This window comes from Cottoperca gobio, chromosome 6 (assembly GCF_900634415.1).
Source record: "Cottoperca gobio chromosome 6, fCotGob3.1, whole genome shotgun sequence".
In the NCBI taxonomy this organism is placed as follows: Eukaryota; Metazoa; Chordata; class Actinopteri; order Perciformes; family Bovichtidae; genus Cottoperca; species Cottoperca gobio.
In genome coordinates, this window is record NC_041360.1 from 7852967 (window position 1) to 7873059 (window position 20093).

Here is a 20093-nt window from a genome sequence, read left to right on the forward strand (position 1 = left end):
GCCGCTGACTTTCGACGCCGATTTGCTGACTTTGAAGCACAAAAAAGCAGGTTGGAACTGCTCGGTAACCCATTTGCTGTTGACGTGGAAAGCTCACCACCAAACCTCCAAATGGAGTTGATTGACCTCCAATGCAATGATGCACTGAGGGCAAAATATGCGGCAGTGGGTGCTGCGGAGTTCGCCCGTTTCCTCCCCGACACAATGCCCCAGCTGCGCATCCAGGCTGCTCAAACGTTGTCTATGTTTGGCAGCACATACCTGTGTGAACAACTGTTTTCTTTGATGAACCTGAACAAAACATCACACAGAAGTCGACTTACTGCTGAACACCTCCACTCAATTCTGAGGATTTCCTCAGCTCAGAGCCTTACCCCGAACATTGATGAACTTGTGGAAAAGATGGGACACCACCAAGTATCACCCTCAACCTCAAACAAGTGAACATTACTGTGCAATCACATATTTAGAGTTTTTACTCAGTTCAAGTTTAAAAGTTAAAGTTTAATATTTGTTTTCACTGCATGTTACTTCTCCTTAAACAAAGTGTTGTTTTTGATTAATAGATTTTTGCACTTTATTTTATTGTATTTCAATCCAATTATATTTTAAAAATATTTCAGTTGAGTGGATGATAGAAAATTGCTATTATTGTTTTTTTCTTTGAAGTAAATTTAGCCCACTTTTGCTAAAATAGAAAATATAGGCTACTGATGGTGCCTTGAATACCGGTTTCTTTCATTTAATGTTCATGTTATGGGGATTTTTATATAAAGGAAATTTGTCTTTTGTGTCTGTTGAAAATTAAAGATTACTGACAGAGCCATAAGAAAATATTGCTTTATTTATCTGATCATATTGGAATATATTTGTTAGGTTTTCAGTAGGTTCAATTAGGTTCACTAGACTATATGCGTCATTTAAAAAATTTCAATGAACATTCGAACAGTCCGGCCCTCGGCTTGTAGCTAAATTTTTTATTTGGCCCTCCGTCCATTTGACTTTGACACCCCTGGCCTAGATAAAGAGGACTCTGTGGGGAGGATTTCAGATGATGTGAAAACAGCAGAGGGTAAGCAGGTGAGCATCCACAGAAAATTGAGAAAATTGTCACCCCCCCATCCTAGCACTATCATCGTCACTATCCAGCCTCGTAAAGACACAGCAAGGCCAATTAACCTCCCTCATTACCACTGTTTATAGGCCTTCCGCTCCAAAGGATAGAGCGAGATGGGAAACAGGATAGGGGAGTGGCTGAGGGGTGTGGGTGTGTTTATGGGTGGCAGTGCAGTAGAGGGAAGGTATAAATCAGCTGAATGAAAATAAGAAAACGCAATTTGTCACACCATTGTCAGCTTCCGCTCTCCCCTCTTTCTTGTTGCAAGAGGAGCAAGGATTTGTGAGGCGAGGCTGGCGTGTCAGCCCAGCTGCTGCTGCATCTATTTAAATGAGAATCACAGCTTCATGAAGTGAGACCATGTATCCTTTCAATATGCAGCTCTGGATGAAGGGAGGTAGACGCAGGTCGCGACAGAGAGAGACGGAGAGTGTGAGCTGATCTGAGAGAGAGAAATAGAGTGAAGTGATTTTTGAAGATAACTCTGTGGATGCATGAGCGAGACTGAAAGTGTGGAGGGGGTCCACAGTCTTAATGGGTCGCTGGGATGCACGCAGTGACTGTAAAAGACAAACCGTGTTGACAGGAAAAGCCATTGACTCATTACTCAGTTTGTCTGTGGAAGAGGGGGAAAGTAAGAAGACAAGTCTCTCACACTGCATGTGTTGTACATTTCATCGGATAAAGGATTCTTTTGAAATTCATTAGAAATGCTTGTCTCTAAAGCTAATAGGAGGTTTTGACTTTAGATAAAGTATGAATAACACATCGGTGAGCTTTTAATGAAATATTAATTTGGAGCATGACTTAATAAGTGATCCTAAAATATTCTATTATATATGGAAAAGGGGTTCTTGTTTTTTTTTTGCCTTTCAAGCTACTGTAGCTGTGAAGTAGCTTTGTAATAATCTGAGAAAAAGCATGTGTTACATACTGGGGCGTATAGTTTGAAAGATGTGGGCATTAACAGGGCAGAAAAGAACGGTTGGTATCCTACATCTTTGGAGCTTGACCAATACTAGGGACAGTGTTTCTCAGTTCATGAAAGTTAATTGCAACATTTTCATCGCCTAAAAATGTTTTGTTTAGCATTTGATTGTTCTTAACTTCACTCTCTTGTGTCAGTTTTTATGCTCCCAGGAAGAGAGCTGGCCTTTGAAGCCAATTTTCAATAATGGCCAGACCGTAGAATTACAACTTCCGAGTCCGTTACTTGATACCATTGGGGTCATTTTTTCATAGACTCAGATTTGGAAAGAGACGTCTTTAAATCAGCGGAATATTTTCTTTCTCTGATAAAATCAACTACCCAGTAGGAACACTTAAATAGCTCTTATTTAAATCACTGGGTCCTAAAAGTTAAAATTTTTAAAAGTTAAAATTTGTTAACAGCCAAATTCAGAGTTTTTCTTCCTTCATTCTTGTGAGGAAAGAAGTCAAGAGATTCTGCTGTTCCAGTGTGTGTGTGTGTGTGTGTGTGTGTGTGTGTGTGTGTGTGTGTGTGTGTGTGTGTGTGTGTGTGTGTGTGTGTGTGTCAGTCAGTCAGTCAGTCAATCAGACCACTTCAGACTGAAATGTTGGATGGATTGCACATCTATGGTTCCCAAAGATAAATCCTAATGACTTTGATGATCCTCTGACTTTTCACCTAGGAACATCACCAGGTTGACACATGTGATTTCCAGTGAAATATCTTGTTAACTATTGGATCGATTGTCATGAAAACGTGAACAGATATTCATGTTCCCCTCAAAATGAATTGTTATAGCTTCGCTGATCTAGAGCCAACACTTGGTCAAAGTTTCAATTTGTTAAATACTTTGGTTTATGACCAAATACCTGCTAAACTAATGGCATTGTGTTTAGTGCTTATTAGCTAACATTAGTATGCTAACCACCAAAATGAGATGGTGAACAAACTGCACATTATATATGCTAAACATTAGCATGTTAGCACGTTTTTGCTCAAAGCACCACTGTGCTCCATACAGCCTCACAGAGTCACTAACATGGCTGTAAGACCTTTAACGTCGATCAGGTAGTTTCTTGTAATACATTACATTACAGGTCCTTTAGCGGTAGAATAATCTTTGTGTAAAGTATGCATCTACATGAGGGAGCTGGTGCTTTGGTCACATTGTGGGATATCATTCATCTACAATGACAATGATTTCAATATACAAGAAGTTTGACAACATTTCTTCACAATGGAAAACTGATCAAATTGCCAGCACCATTGCGTCATAAATTGCAAATATCATTATTCATCTCTTTAAGACAATTGTCTTCTCGGAGGAAGACAGATTTTCCTTTGCCATTTAGACTTTGCTGAATGATGAACTAGCGCAAGTATGAACAATGTGTGTCCGAACATCTGTTCCACTAAAGTTTGGGGAATTTGGCTCATGCACAGTAGGAGGCACTTTATATTAGCAGCAAAAGGTGTTTCCAGAAATGTCCAGGTGGACAGGGATGGGGAAGGACAAAAGAAGGACGAGTTGTGAGTGATCAGTGATCCAAGGATCCGGCAGAATCAATGGACAAACACTTTGTGTGTGTACGTATGTGTGTGTGTGAGAGAGAGACAGAGACAGGGGGAGAGAGTTTCCACACTCTCATTTTAATCTGTCTGGCAACTATCAGTCCTGGAGTGGCTGTCACCCTAGGGTGATGCCACCACTACCTCTGCCTATTTACCTCTTTTTCATTCAATAACCCAATCTGATACAAGACGTCAGGTCAACTAATACTGTCTAATTGCAATGGATGAAGAGGGGGGGGGGGGGGATGCCATCAGCAAGACAAATTAGTTTTAATTACAGCCTATAACCAGATATAGCAGATCTGTCAATCTCCAACTCGCTCCGCAATTTGGACAGAGTGGGTGGGTGGGAAATGAATGATAGCAATAGAGGGAGGAAGGAAAGGAGGGTATAGAAGAAAGAAGGTATGGAAGAAGAGAGAGGTATGGGAATTTAGAAAAACAAGGGAAAAGAGGTGTTTGCCAACACATCAAGGAAGCTTTGTTCCAACTATGTGCTCAGTGTCAATTCACTTTGAGTGAAACTCTGCTGCCCTCTAAAGGTTGCATTTGGCAAAATATGGGCCGATTCAAAAATGTATGGAACATGTGTGTATGCGTGTGTCCTGATTGCTCATAAGACCGTGAAGCCCTTTGAAGATGGACCAAGGGATTGGATGGGCTTGTGGGTGAGTGCCGTGGTCGGGTTACAAGGGGGTGGAGAAGGAGGAGAATGGTGTTGAAGTGAGGTGAGAAGCATGAAGCAGGGCCAGCGACAGGCAACCAGGAAGAATGGATTAACACACTTGGATAAACCCTCCCCTCACACACATACAGACACACACACACGAAGGTCGATGGCGTGCCGTAAAGCCAGTCGTTGGGAAGCTTCCCCCCCACTTCCCCCCCCTCTTCTTCCCCTCTCAGTTTTAACTGAAAATCCCACTTTCCTCACATCATCACTTACCTTCAACTGCTGTGAGTCGACCACGCGATGACATTTAGAACATGTGAGCAAAAGTCCTCATCATAAAAAATGACTGAAGCCGAAAAAGCAGGATGCATTGATTTTCCTCAAATGTCAGGAGTAAGTGTTACAATAAAATGCCACACCCTATAAAACTCCAGAGGACACATCTTTCAACCTGAGCTAATGCCCTAAAAAAAACACATTAGAAAGTACATTGACTTTTTGAGGACAATAAATGACTTTCATTTTAACACCACACCAGATACAATTTACTGATTTTCTTTACTGAAAAAAAGGAAAGTCAAAAAATAAATAATTGAGTCTTACCATGAGCAATTGGGTCCGAAGATTTTCTTCCGAAGATGGAGCAGTTTTGATTCTTGTTTGTCAGAGATTTCTATCTCTGCAGATTTATCTGTGCTTTTCTTACCGGTTCAAAGTGGGTCAGAACTCAGCAACATTTGAATAAAAATCTGATGTGAGTTGGTGTTTTTGTTTTGCTACCGTCAATCTGATCAAGCAACACCCAAAGTCCTGATGAAACAGATTAGCATTTTGTTAGCCTACATAATACATAATACTTCAAATTACATTTTCAGGGTTTTTAAGCTTGGCTGAGGTTTAGTGGATTTTGTATTAAAAAAAAGCAACTAAGCGATTTCTCAGTACTTGAGGTCAGAGTTCCCTGTATGCTGGCTGGAACAACAAATTAATATTTCCAAGAAGACGCAGCTGACAATGTGAAAGGTTCAGTAGACTTTTTCCATTATGTTTGCATCTCAAAAAATGATTTTGTTCTTTGTTCACTTTTATGACATTTCTCTGATATATTCTCTTTGAAAGAGGCTGGTGGATTGAATCCAAGTTGGCATGTTTGTACGCTCCGTGTTTTCCTCGGTGGCACAGTGATCACAAGAAACATTGGAAGTTGGAATGGCTTTGTTTGTGTTCTGTGCCAATGTTTATTCTCTATACCATTTAATATAAGCAAGCCCTTCAATGAAATGGTATGCAGTTGAAGCATTTATTTTGGAAGAATCTTTGGATTTCTTTGATTAATAGCTAAATGTGGTATTATGAACCTATTGGAAACATTTCCAATCGAAACTCATGACAGTATTTCAATTAATCTTTTAAGTGGTTTTGGGAAGACTACGTTTTTCTGTCACTCACTTTTTTTGACAACATTCTAATATATGATAAAACACAACATATTAGAGTTTTATCAGTGATGCAATGCAGCACTTATTTCAAGTGTCGTCCCTTTAAACTCGCTGTACAGACGAAGACAAAAGGCTTTTATATCTCGGACTTTATCAGAATGAATTAAAACATCAAAAATGCCACAGCCACCACTTTTCTTCGCCACTGTGATCTGTAAAAAATGGATTAGCTTCATTTGTACGGCAATTTCCTCCAAATTAGGGACAAGAAATGAAATACACCGCCGCCGCCGCCACGCACACATGCAATCCCCATCTTGGGAAAATAAATAAAAAAAGGATTGTCTGAATTATTTTTAGACGAGGGCTGAATTTACACAGCACACAGTCACTAATCAATTGTAATCAGGTCTTTGCTTCTTTTTGGAAAGTATTGGCTCTAAGACGTGTCAGACAACTGAGCAGAACAATATTGAACTTGGCTGTGAATCCATTATAAACATGTGCTGGGCTGAAAATGTGACAAAACTGCAATCTGATTAGATCCTAATGAAGACTGGTCTAAGTACACACCACGCCAATGTGGAACTCGTCAGTGATCAGAATACTTCCTGCGACATTTGTGTACAAAAAGCTCCAACATAGCGTTCCAATTCTACTGCCATTTGATCTCAGACGTGTTATGGTATTAAGCGTTGCCTTTGTCAGAATTACATCTTAAGCAATTACATTACAGGTCATTTAGCAGACGCTAAAGGGGCACAATGGTGGCAGCCCTGGTATTGAACTCACAACCATCTGGTGATGTATTTGGAAGCCGTACTACCGTACCCCCTTCATATATAAAATTCTAATTAACTCCATTTAAACACATGAAAAGTGGACTCGTCCTCTTTAGCCATCCACTGAGGTTTGTATCATTTCATTTAGCGGGACCTGATGTGTCCATAAATCAGATTTCAGTGCTGCAACTGCTCGCTGTGTGAGCAATTTGTCTTCTCAGTCTTATGGAAACACCTGATAGACTACCATCAAAAAGTAATTACTTTCACTGTACGACATAATATACTTTTAAAAAGTTCATTATTAAAAACTGCTGCACTTTTAACCCAAACCGCTGTGGTCACTACCGTTGGTCGTTCTTGGGTAAAGGTGACTGGAAACGAGCCCGAGCTGCCAGCAGCGGGTCTGGAATATGTCATTGTTGTTTCCATGGCAACCCATACCATAAGTGTGCTTGTCTATTGTGAGATGGCGTGACAGTGTCCCCACACACACACACACACACACCGAGAGGTACTGGTCTCTCGTCGTCTCCAATACACCGTCTGTCAAGGGCATCCTTTAAACAACTGTCCTTTATATGCTTCTTTATTCACCTCCCCTTCCTTCACAACTGAACACCATCCATCTAGCCATTTACTTTAACTTTATTTCTCACTCCATTAGTTTCTAGGACACAGAGCGGCACAGGGAGAGAAAAGGGGGGAGGGGGGTGGACAGAGAGAGGGAAAAAAAGAAAAGAAAGTTTGGCTCCTTGGAGAGATAAAATGTAATTTCACAGTCAACTTGCTGTGATATATTATTTCACAACAATGGAGTGTGGGCTGATATGAGCCCTGCTTGGCACCTGTACAGAGCAGTCGGAACATCAGCGATGGCTCTCTGGAGAGTGTGAGAGTGTGAGAGTGTGAGAGTGTGTGTGTGTGTATGTGTGTGTGTGTGGGCAAAATTATCAAAGAAATCACTTGAAATGAGGCACCAGGAGGGTCGAGCCCAGTGGTTCAGAATGAGCACAGTCGACTGTAAAATATGAGTAGCACGGCAGGCAGAAAAAATACTGGTTTTGTTTAGAGTTATTTGAAATGAACTAATATTTCCAGCCGGTGATTTCATGCCTTTGTGTATTGAGCTTTAGTGGCAATAAGCAGTGTAACAGCAGGTGTAAATAAACTCTACTCAAGAAAAAAGAAAAAAGCATCCAATATCCTCCCATTCATCAACATGTTTGCAGTGAGACAGTTCAGCCAAATGAAAGAATCTTAACATCATTTATTCCAGTAGCTGCGCTCCCTCATTGCTCCTGCGTTACCATTACACACACTGTTATCCATGAACATGTAAAGCATTGATAGATGCCTCGTGCTTCATTAGCCACAGTCTCTCAGCCGGGCACTTACACAATATCAAATGGCTCCAACCAGAAGCCCCATGAGGCGGGGAGCCTAACCTATACAATACATGCAGGATATGGGATGAACCGTCACGTGAGAAATGTTCTAATTTCAAATCAAAAATATCATTGGCGACGTCCGTTCAGGGTGCTTCTAAAGCAGTTTTCTTTTCTGTTTGGACATTTGAATATCATGTTTTTTCTTTTAATGTTAAATGATGTATTAATGACAAAGTGCCATCTAACAGAACAGAGGTTTGGGTGCATCCTGAAGTCTCTCACAGTTTGCTGATTTTCTGAAATTGGGACACCAGCCCGAGCACCGGCTCTGATGCAGTGATGACCTTATTCTGCAGGTAAAGGGCGCTGTTTTTAGAAGTCTCGCTCAGGAAGTAACGATAGTTCACCATGATGCCGCAGGAGTTCGCCACGCCCCTAGGGCTGGTGTCAGCGTTCCAGTTGAGCCGCCACATGGTGGCGCCGTTCTGCAGGTGGAAGTTGGCCACTGGGTTGAGAGCGCAGCCTCGCCTCTTCTCACCGTAGAGGTACCAGGCACAGAGACGCATCAGGACGGGCTCCAGGACACGCGTCAGGTGCTCAGAGCGCATCCACTCGCTGGTGGTGATTAGCTTGCGAAGGGCCTCAGGTGGCCGGGGTCCCCGGGGCCGAGTCAGTGGCCTGTTCCACCTCCTTCCACTCCTGCTCAGAGAGGAGGTCAGAGCCCCGGCCTTCCTTCCTGTACTGGCTGAGCAGGCCTTGGAGCCAGGAGGAGAAGCCCGGGATCGGAGACAAACTGGAGAACTGGGCCATGTGAGGGAACTCGCTCTGAAAGACAAGAGGAGAGAGGGAGGGACGTAGAGTTACACTTTTATACACATACTTCAGGTCTTTAGAGACCCATGGCCATTGTACACTCTATCTAATACAGCCTGAACTCCCTTATATTGCTTTAAATATTTCTGTTCTGTTCACAGTACACAGGAAGCAGGTGGCGTTTTCCAATTTGGACTAATTTTAAGTCACGGTTACTATAAACTGAAAAGTTTGCTCACGTCACAGTAACATGATGGTGCAGCATTAGTGTGTCGGGCACACTGCAGAGCAGCACTTTCTTGGATGTTTGAGGGTTTTTAGGACAAGTCTGAAATTCAACACCAGTCTGAAAGAAGATATTTCTATGCAAAGTGATCAGTCAGATAATTCAGAAGCAGAACTGGAGCAGGAGTTTGGCGATGCTAGCTCAGGTCATACTGTGCTGACATATTTGTTAAGTGTTAGTCACTGAGCAGTTACAACAATAGCTTGAGTGTAACATATTGCAATATGCATAAACATAATGTGTAAAAAGCTACTTTGAGATATATATACATTTTTCAAGTTCTGTCAACAAAATTCCTCAATGGCAAAAACATATTTATGATTTATATTACGTTCTGAAAGTGAAGAAGTAATGCTATTTCTAACCCAACCCGTGTTTAATACGGAACACGTTTTTAAAGACCTATGGTGTGCAGTTTTTACATTTAAGGGTTGAAAAGATAATCCCTTTTTTTTTTAAGTTGCAGATAATTTACATGCATGTGGAGACACTTCAACGCAGAATTGCCTCAACCTGCCTCAACCAGCTTAAAGAGAGGAAAACAAACTAGGGTGGGGATGAGAAAACAAGGTGAGGGTGTAAAACAAATAAACAGATGACAGGCAGCAGAGATTTGATCCCCATCAGAATGCAGGGGCACTAACTCCGCAACGGTGGAAATAAAGGAGATGAACGCTCCACCTCAGTATCGAAAACCAAAGCAACATTTTATTTTTCTTGCGCTCCGGCTGCTGCTCAGGTCTTCAGTTCCTCAGACAGGGACGACATTACAAATCAACTCCATTGTTTCACGATCCTGCCCCGCTGATGGAGATGGATGATCCTCCTCCGTCCCTCTTATTCTATCCTCCTCCTCCTCAGTCTCTTGCACTCTCACCTTTAATACCTGTCTTCATCTCTCTCTCGCTTCTCCCCCATGTCTGTGTCTCGTCTCCACCACCCACCTATCTCACGAGTTCTCTTCCACCCCGCTACCCTCTCCTCTCAACAGAATCCTCCCCCTCTTCCCTGCCCATCTTCGTGCATCTGCATCTGGGTTGATAAGTGACTGAGCGATGTGGCAGGCGGAGGATTGAAAGTGGCTGGGGATAAAAATGAAAGTGTCAGACAACCCCTGGAGAGACAAGTCATTCGGCAACATTGTTTTCCTTTCTTCATCCGTGATTTCGCCCTCCCGTCACTACAAAATCCAGCCTTTTTTTTTTTTCTTCTTCTGCCCCTTCTGTTTCTTCTCTCTCTCTCTACTGTATCATGATCTCACCTTCTTCACTCCAACTGCTACTTTTAACTGCTGGGTGCTGGATGAAGGGAGGAAAGGATACAGAGGAAAAGAGGAGCCAATGCCAGACCTGTGCTCTAGGGGCCAATCTACAAAGACAAGCAAGACCTCCTCCCTTCACCTTAAATCACAACTGTGACCTTATCTTTTCCACTCTATCATCTATCCATCATCATAGTGGTCCCTCTGTGGCTGCGCTGGTCCTTTCTTCACCTTTCTGTAAGGTAAAGCCCTGTCAGAAAGCTAGGGCCTCTGCAGAGTGAGGTTTTGGGAAGCTTCCCAGCTTCCAGTGTAGAGCATTGCATTTACACTGTCGGGGTCAGGGGTTCCATTCCCACTCAGGTCATATAAAAAAATGATTGTTCTCATGGGTTGCTTTAGATAAAAGCATCCTGAGGTATGAAAAATGCAGTAGCTACATATTCAGTCAAAATTGAGTTTGCTTGCTTCTAGGATTCTGTTCAAAAAAAGCATGTAAAATGAGTCTCTGTTTTAGTAATCTGCTCTGGAAGCCGTATTTAGCTGTGCTCTCTACCAGCCATTTAGACAGCAAAAGCAAGAGAGCCAAGAGATAGCTAGTGAGGGGGACGGCCCAATATTCCTATAAATGTCCCATTAGACTGAAAGCCCATTTGTCAGACAGCCCGTTATCCCAAAAACAAACACCCATTTCTCCAAAAATAAGCACTCTCCGTGCAACACACAGAAGCACATGTCTAATTATTATGCAGAACAACTACTATGGTGAAGGCATGATACGTCCTACTCTGCCTCTGATTGGCTACTACTCGTTGCCTTTGTTGGGTTGGTTAGCTCTAAAGCGAAGGTTATTAACTTAGCAGAGAAGCAGTAACTGCCATCTCAGGCTTTAGTGGAATATTTTATTATTTTATAATATTATATTATTATATACAAATATATCAATGTCATAAATGGAAGATTGATTTATTCATTCATTTGATTTATTCATTCATTTCAATATAAATATGTATATACAAGCAAACAGACCCAGCAAAACGGATACCTTTAGTCCCTAAGAACCATGGACTGTATTAATCATAATAAAGATAATACAGAGAGCATTTTGTTTGTAGAAACTGTCTCTAATTCTTTTTCCCCCAACATCACCGTTTATTAGTTACTGATCTGTGCTTTTATAGTAGTATAGAGATCTGTGAGGCGTTTACAACACCATGCAATTACATAACCTACTTTCCAACCTCGGACACAAACAGTTCAATGGTAAAGCAGGAAACACAACCCAATATCTGCTGAGCTCTCTGAAACGTATGTTGCCATTAATAAAAATGCAAATAAGTGAAAATCTTGCACTAATCAAAACAGTCACTGTCACTAAAGTGGACGTATCTTAAAGCTCTGAGATCTGATGTGTACGAGGATACACTGTAAAATACCTACTTCTCATCTGTTGGGTAGAGTGGCTTTTGATGTTCATTCAATGTTCGTTTAACAAGTGCGAGCTGGAGAGGCCCGACATGAAGGGCTCTTCTGCGCTTATTGAGAGGGATGAAGGAGATTTCATTACTGCCCGTCTAGTGACTACTTCTCTGTTGATGTGTGCATGCATTCATGTGTGAATAAATAAGTGCTAGAATCAGCGAGAGATTTATGATTTACCGAGCCCGCCACAGCTACATTTCTCGCTGGAATAATGTTGTGCCAGCTGGGCCACACCTGAAGGTTACCATAAAGCCTTTTAATTGAATTCAGCAGGTGAGTCATACTATGTGAAACATCCTGAGTGCACGAACAACACGATTTGCTCCGACACCATAAGGGAGGAGCTGAGGAGCTCTGCGGGAATCAACAGCTGTATCTGTGCATGAGTCATGTGCGCACTGTCAAGGATATGGTGTTATGTATCGCTATATTGGGACAAGGTGGTTTAAAAGAGTCACCGATAAGACTGCTTAATAGTTAATACATAACATGTATAACTTTCCCTCCGTTTTACCAAAGTCACGTCTTTAGAGGAATTCAAATAAAAATAGATTAAATTAATTCTCCTTTTTTACAGTATTGTACAATGGCTTTGGCTCTAACTTCACAGCGTTTTAATTAGCAAAACAAAATGCAATAACTCTATTGCCTCATCTCTCATGTCCAAATGAAAACATCTTTTCAAATTAGATAATATGCGACGCAGAAAGTTCATCAGAACATCACAGCAGAATTATTTTCATCCCTGAATTGTAATCACATTCCATCTTTTTAATAGTTATTTCAAAGAGTATGAATAATAGCAATTGAAGAAGACGTGCAGTTTAAGCAGAGGCCAGTGTTTGAATCGAGAGAAAAAAAAAACTTTATTATATTTATTAAATGGTGCATCGACAGTTCTTTTTGCTGACCAATGTACACTACATTGCGTATCCCAGCCGCACTCACCTGTAGTTCTCGCACCACCCTCTTGATGAGGTAGTTTCCCAGCTCCACCCCTTGAAGGCCAGCCTGGGTGGAGGAGATGGAGTAGAAGATGGCTGCATTTATCTTATTCACGTCCTCCTCGGAGTCGAGAGTGGCGAACTCGCGGACGATGCTCTAAGAGAGAGAAAAAGAGAACACACATTTTTGTCGAGTCACTCATCCAGATACAATCCCATTCTCTTGGCTCAGGAGTCTCTTATAGCCAAGTCAGAGCTGCTGGAGAAAACTATGGATATAGTGTTGTCAAACCCCCTTTTCCTCCCTCGCTATAAGTAAAGTGAGTAAGCACTGTGGAGGCTGCTCCCAGAGGGATATGCAGTTTAAAAAGTCTCCGTATTGTTTTACACACAGCAATAATCCATTTGTCAGCCGAGAGGAGGAACAAAGTCGTAAATCCCAGATGTTTAACTATCCTCCAAGGTGTGGTACAGTAAGACAAACCATTACAACAGCCTGCAGTTTCTTCTAACCTGAATGTTATCCGAGATGTCTTCAGTGAGGGCCACGTGTAGCACAACCAGAGGTTCTACTGGCATGGCCGCATGGGTGAAGGCATAACAACGGCGATATGGCCCCACTCTGCGCTTCAGGTCACTCCAGTTCCGTACAGGGTGCACTGCCTCATACCTGGCAAACGGGTGACAGTTAGTCTTTCGGTTTTCAATTAACCGCTCGCTAAGCCCCGCCCTCCTTAGTTACTGTTGCCACAGCTGACATTGTTATGACAGTGAGAAAAGGGCAGATTTTCCTTTCAAGATTATTAGTCATCGTTGAAACACTGGGTCATTTATTTCAGACAGAGGTAGACAAAAGCAGGATTTTAATGTATAGCTCATTGTACTCATGAAACAACCAGGCTGCACAATAAATTGTAAAAAAAGAATTCTAATTAGAAATAGTCATCGTGGTGTTAACTTCCGCGATAAATACATCGTGAAAGACTGCAGCAACTTTTTGAGTTTGAGTATTAGCCAAAAACTTTCAAATGTAAATATAATATCGTTATTGCAATATTCAACATTAGATCACATATTTTCTTCATATCGTGCAGCCCGAGAAACAACGGTCCTGTGTACTAAATCAAGTGAGAAGCAATGTTCTCATAGACTTTTTTGCAAGCAGTGGAGTCGCCCCCTGCTGGCCATTAGCAAGAGTGCAGGTTTAACGCACTTCTGCATCGGCTTCACTGTTCAGAGCCGGTGGTTGCTGCTTAAGTTCAACACACTGTTTAACCCATTCCTTCCACTTTTGCTCTTTTGGTTTTGGAAAGGCTAAATTAAAACTTAAATGCCATGCACGCTGTTTTTGGGCATGTGGAGAAGTGTCTGGTTACGTCTGTCAAGCTATGATTGGACAATCATTGTTCAGGGGAGGGGTTTAGCAAACGGTCAGTTTTCATTACTGTGCTATAAAGAGAAAAGAGATTGTGATGAATTGAAAGAGGGAGAGACAGAAAGAAAGTAAGAAAGAAGAAAGGCACAGTATGAAGGAGCATGAAAGTCCTTACTGGCTGATCTTCTGCAGGATCTCGCAGGGCGACTGCCAGGTGATTCTCTCCAGTCGGAGCAGACCTACAGAGAACCACTCAGACAGCAAGCTCTTCAGCGTGCCATTCAGGTCCTGGGAGAGAAAGAAGGGGAGAGTTTAGAATTAACATCCACGTCCAGCTGATAATTGAAAATTCACCAAATTCTTTCCTTTGTTGAGCCAGCTCAGCAGCCGGGCCGTCTGGAAAAGAAAGCAGGATGGTGCATTTGTATTTCATAATAGTGCAGGCACTATATGATGTATACATACAACGCTAGTATGCAGGTCAATCTTTTATTTACATGAGGAAAAACAGGTCATGGGCTTTGATACATGAAGTTGAGCACTGTCCTTTCACTGTTGATTGATCTCCCATCTCATAAAGACGAAACACCATAAAAGTATTCTCTAGAAATCGCAGCTTTCATAGGACTATTAAAGAAATTCAGCCTTACATGCCTTATTTATTTGGAGAAATCTCACAAGTGCCAACTTATTGACTGACAGCCAAGTTGCTCATGTTTTTCTGGTGGTTATAAACAATCCCATACTGGCATCTTACACACTGCGGGGTGTATGGTCCCCTGGGTGTCTGTATGCTGTTTGAATGTTTTCACATTATGAGTAGTGATTTGTTTGAGCTTGCAATGGGTGTAGAGAAGGCACTTCAATGAACAACTTGCCATTTCAAAGCAGGCCTGTTCTCCCACAAAGGTCAGACTTCATTTAAAGCAAATCTCTTGCAGACACACAAACAAGCGCACGCGGTGCACGCACTCAAACACGCCCGCGCACATAAATACATCTTATATTGGCTGTTCCATAGTAGGACTTCACTTTGGGCTTACTTTAATGCCGGCTTGTCGGTTATAATAATAGCTAATACAAACAAGCTCAAGTACAGTCATGGTGTAAAAGCCACTGGCTGAAATTCTCTGCGAAAATAAAACTATAAAAACCAAATTTTGAAATTCTGCCACACAAAATGAATCAGGCGCTGCATTATTCATCTCTATGGTTGAGAGGTTTTACGCTAGGGCGAGGAGTAAATCAAAAGTAACCCTCAGAAGCAAAAGTTTTACAAAACGCAGCGCATAATCAACCCTTGAGAGTGCAGCCTCTGCCTTGGGTAGCCAATTCTCACCCACACAAAAGGAAGGCCAAACTGAAATGTGTATTCCATTGACCTAGCAGAAGATGAAGTCTTTAGAAATGGAAGGGTCGAAAGCCTGAGGTTAGGAGAGGAAAGGAGGAAAGGGAAAAGAAGAAAATCCTGCACTCCATTAGAAAGAAAATTAAGCAATAGTTTTTGACACTGGAGCTGTATCAATGCAGTGAGGCTCTGATGCTGTGAGCTGATACAGCCTGTTACCTTGAGCTGCAGTTATTTTGTGATTATAGAGAGCGATTGAAACTGCAGTGCCTGAAAGGAACACTCCGTCTATCCAAGGCCAAATGACCACAGTCTGCCAAAGTGTTCACAGGTCAACCTCAGAGTGTGCCAATACTTTTACTCCAGTAGGCTGGGTGCCACTTGTCAGCCTGGCAGCCTGTATGTGGGGAAAACAATAGCCTCACCGATACTGAAATCGCAAGAAGACAACTAAAACGACGTCTCTGACTCGTCTTTACATCTTTCATCCACTCAGTTTGTGCAGAGGTGAACAGGAATAAAAAGCCCGGGAGGTAGAAGGAATGAGGAGGAACGTCAAAAATCAATTACCCAACAAAGAGAGACTAATCTAGCATAGAATTCAAACCGACACTTGCAAGAACCTCAGTATTTGCAGCCTTGATAAATCCAAACTTTCATTACTTTAGTAAATTGTGTCATATCTTTCCCTCCATGTTTCTGTGCTTCATTGATTATCTGCGTCATTTTTTGAATGCAAGCGTTTCTCTCCCCTAGTATGCACATACTGTCAATACATGTACACAAAGCTTTATATTCACCATGACCTTTTCACATTTGTAGCTCAATCAATTCTGCCAATAACAAGAAAAAGATTGCTGTGGACCCCCAAGACCAAGGCGTTCAGCACTCAGGACAAGAACTCTGTAGGTAGCGGAGACCTTTTTAACCTACAAAAGGTCTCAGTGGGCCTCGCTTGTGGAGATGAAATGCAACTGAAAAACCTCTCCGCAGGAATACAATACGTGTTGAGCAGAAGAGAAGAGGCTACAAGTCCTCTGACGATGAAAAATCCTATTAAGGTTTATTCCAAAGCAAAACAAAACATACAAACGGACTAAAAAGATTATATAAAACCTTTCAAATCAGGATCCAGTAAGTAAGCTTGCTTTAAATGGCCCCAAACAATCTTAAACAGGGCAGATTTAGTTTGACCATTAAAGCTTTTCATGGCGCAGACATCAGTTTTGTAATCTGGATTATTGCATCTCAGCACAACTTCACAAATCAGCAGTTTGCATTTCATCTAGTGTGTTTGAGAAAATAGAACACAGCGTTTCAACGATGACAGAAGAAGCATTTGCTTTGGATTAGTCAGCCAAAAAAATGTGTTTTCCAATACAAAAACAAGGCATTTTTGTAGATGGTGCGGTTTTGTACTTATTATGTCTCCATCTACTATACATACAGGGGTTTTTGCTCATACTGTTGTTTTAATAAAAGACCTGCTAGCAGCCTGTAACACACAAATAGCAATTCTCCACCCTGCAAGCCACTAGTCCATTTATAAATGCAGCTTCAAACAGTGACTCAGTATGACTCCAACTCAGAGATACAGCCTGAGCCAACTTAAAAAACACAAGATGGGTAATAAACATGGTTGTGTAACATTTGCCAACCTAAAAATTAATTCATGAAAAAAAACATATATCCTGTTTCCTCTTGTCGACAACCAAATACTGCAGGAAGAACATAGTTAGTTATGCATCTTTTGGTGCGCTTTAATTATAGCTGCACTCTTAAGACATGTTAGTAGGAAAGTTAAATACTCTTCCTACATATCATACTTTGTATAGATTTGTGCTTTGTGGGGGGGGGGGGGGGGGGGGGGGGGGAACCAGTGCAACCTTTAAATGAGATTAAACCAAAGACTTAATTTGTATTCTTGAACAAAATATGTGCATGGGATTAACAGGACAGCCAGCTAACCATCTGAAAAAATACTCCACTCAAAACCCAAGGTTTGCATGGAAACTCCTACACTCCAGTGCTAAACTAGATTATTTTTGACTGGACATGAATTACTCAACAATGAGTGGAAAGGGTAGTTTTTCCAAAAATGTGCCATTAAAAGGGGCAAAGAGCATGGAGACCGTGTCTGTGTGATGGAAGATTTTAGGTTTTTCTCTCCACTGCCTTTCATTTCTATTTGTCTTCAAACAAATCATTAACAAATATTAATTACATTCCTGATTTATATTCAGCTCGTTCACCTTGTTGCTCCAGCAGAGTAGCTCTTGCCTCTTAATGTATAGAATGAAATATTATTATAGGGTCTTTTTTAACACAAGTGCGTTACAGCGACAGTGGAAGACAGCTCTTAAGTATACTGCAAATGGATCTGTCCAGACAAGATGAGCAGGAAATATGAAGGAAGCCCTGCAATGGATCTTGACAGTGTCTTTTGCCAAATATCTATTTGCAAAAGCATCCTAAACACGAATTTAGTTCCTTTTAGTTTGGTATGGAAAGTAAACTGGGGTAAAGGGCATTGCCACTCAAGCTGTGACGAAATGTGAGCCATGTGATGGGAGCAAGGAGGGTAGTCTGTGCCTCAGTGTGGGGGCGAGTTGTGTAACCAGCTATACTCAGCCTAATGTTAATGCTGGTCAAATATGCCACATACAATGTTTCTAAATGACAGAACATTCAGGTTAAGCTGTTCGGGCAAAGGTGCCAAATGCCTAAACGCGAACTGCACTACTTGACACGTGCGAGCACCCGTAGAAAATGTAAACAAAAGCATTACCCTGATGTGCGGACTCTCGCTAGCTTTTGATGAGATAATTTCAAGCACATCGGCACGGAGATCCACCAGAAACTTCACTCCCCCCTCGACCCTGCTTATATGATTAATCAACTGTTTATAACGGGGGGTCAAGCCGTACCGCAGCCTGTCTTCAACTTGCAAAATGGTCGCCAAGTCTCGTAACTGAGTATCCAACAGCTTCACAGCGAGCTCTGAAACGCTTTTGTGGTCTACTCCAAAGTCTTGGGACAACTTCGTTAGGAAGCCGAGTTTGTCTTCTTTTGCTAGACTGCCGTAGAAGTGCATGAACTCCAAGCTGTTCGACTCGGGAGGAGGAGGGGATTTGTCTCTCGTTTCGTATGTGGGTAAAGGGGCAACGACCCTCGCCAATATCTCCTCCATGCCCGTGACAACGCCACGAATTGGGGTCGAGTACCAACGACAGCCGCTGACGTCCGAGGCCTTCAGAGCCGCTCTGAGGACAGCTCTGTGTCGCCAGCACCTCACACTGCTTCCGAAAAGCCCATATAGCAGGATGGGATATCATCGCTGGGAGAGAGCTCAGCTGTCTGTTTGGAACCCGCGACCAGTGAACACACAGGAGGGAACCGTTTCCGGGTCTCTTAAAGAGACAGTACAGCTATCAAGTATGAATGTTAGACTGGAGGTCCATGACAGGTGGTATGAAGGTTGCATATGAGAACACAGGCCACAGTGTACAATGACTTATTGGAATCACACCCATTTTCAAAACCGGAGATAATTTCGACCCTAATAACTACCGAGGCATCTGTGTGAACAGTAAACCTAATCTGGGGAAGTTTTTCTGTAGCATTATAAATTCGAGACTCATTATTAAATGTCTCAATGGTGGCAGCCCTGGTATTGAACTTCTGGTTTGAAAGGAGTTTCCTTATAGTTAGTAACATTTAAATAGCTGGTATTTCAAACATTTTAAGCATTTGTTTCTTTGTCAATATTTTGTGTCTTTAGCAAATGTCTTAATTTGTATTAAACTGCTCATACTGATAACAGAGTTCACGGTTGATGACTGTATACAATTTCTTTGTTTGCTCGGAAATATATATTCAGAAATCAGACCAAGACTTTATATCAATCAAATAAGGTAATGGGGTGTTGTAATTTAAACATGAAATGAAATAAAAGCTTATATTTTAATCTTATTTTGTGATTTTCATATACCAATGTGTTATTGTTTATTTTGATATGTTTTATTCTAGGATCCGTAACTTCTAAAGAAAACAACAAATAACAGTTTAGTCACCATGACAGACTGAGATAGATTACTATAATCCCCATTATCTACAGCCACTGTAAAATTATTTATAAAGCAAATATATTGTTTTTGTATTGGCCTTTTGATGTGTCTTATTCCAGTCTGTGAGAATACAGTAGGCTTTGCAGAGGAAAAACTGCACAAAAAAAGTTCCTGCAGTCCACCATAGTGGACCTCGCTCAGTACATTTCCCAGTAAGTCAAAGCCCCCTCCTCTATTGGAGTCCATCATACAAGGTAAAAATATGAATCCTTTGTTCTGTGTTTGATAATGTTTGATCTGCCTCCCTATAGACTGATACATCAATTATTGGGATATATATATTAAATATGGGGCACTCATCCACTGCCATTACAACTGCAGTATAAAAATATTAAAACAGTCTGTGTAAGGTGTAATTACCTTTTAATGTCTTTTTTTATATTTCAATGTTACACTTTTTTGTGGAGTTAAATATAATAAATACATTTATTGCTGAACTATTTGTTATCGTTGTTGTTCTGGTTTATAATGAGGAACTTTGTAATACTGTTATTTCAAATTTAGAGGGTTTCAACT

The 20093-nt window shown here is 41.4% G+C and overlaps 1 protein-coding gene across 1 annotated transcript; it reads right to left on the reverse strand.

The window, feature by feature from the left end:
- Positions 1–7803: 7803 nt before the first annotated feature.
- mlycd (malonyl-CoA decarboxylase) lies at positions 7804–18908 on the reverse strand. Its single transcript, XM_029434349.1, is given in 7 exon segments — positions 7804–8588; positions 8590–8769; positions 12732–12884; positions 13241–13397; positions 14278–14390; positions 18239–18751; positions 18753–18908. Coding segments are annotated over 7 exon segments (1515 nt in total). The 5' UTR covers positions 18786–18908; the 3' UTR covers positions 7804–8222.
- Between the last annotated feature and the right edge of the window lie 1185 nt (positions 18909–20093).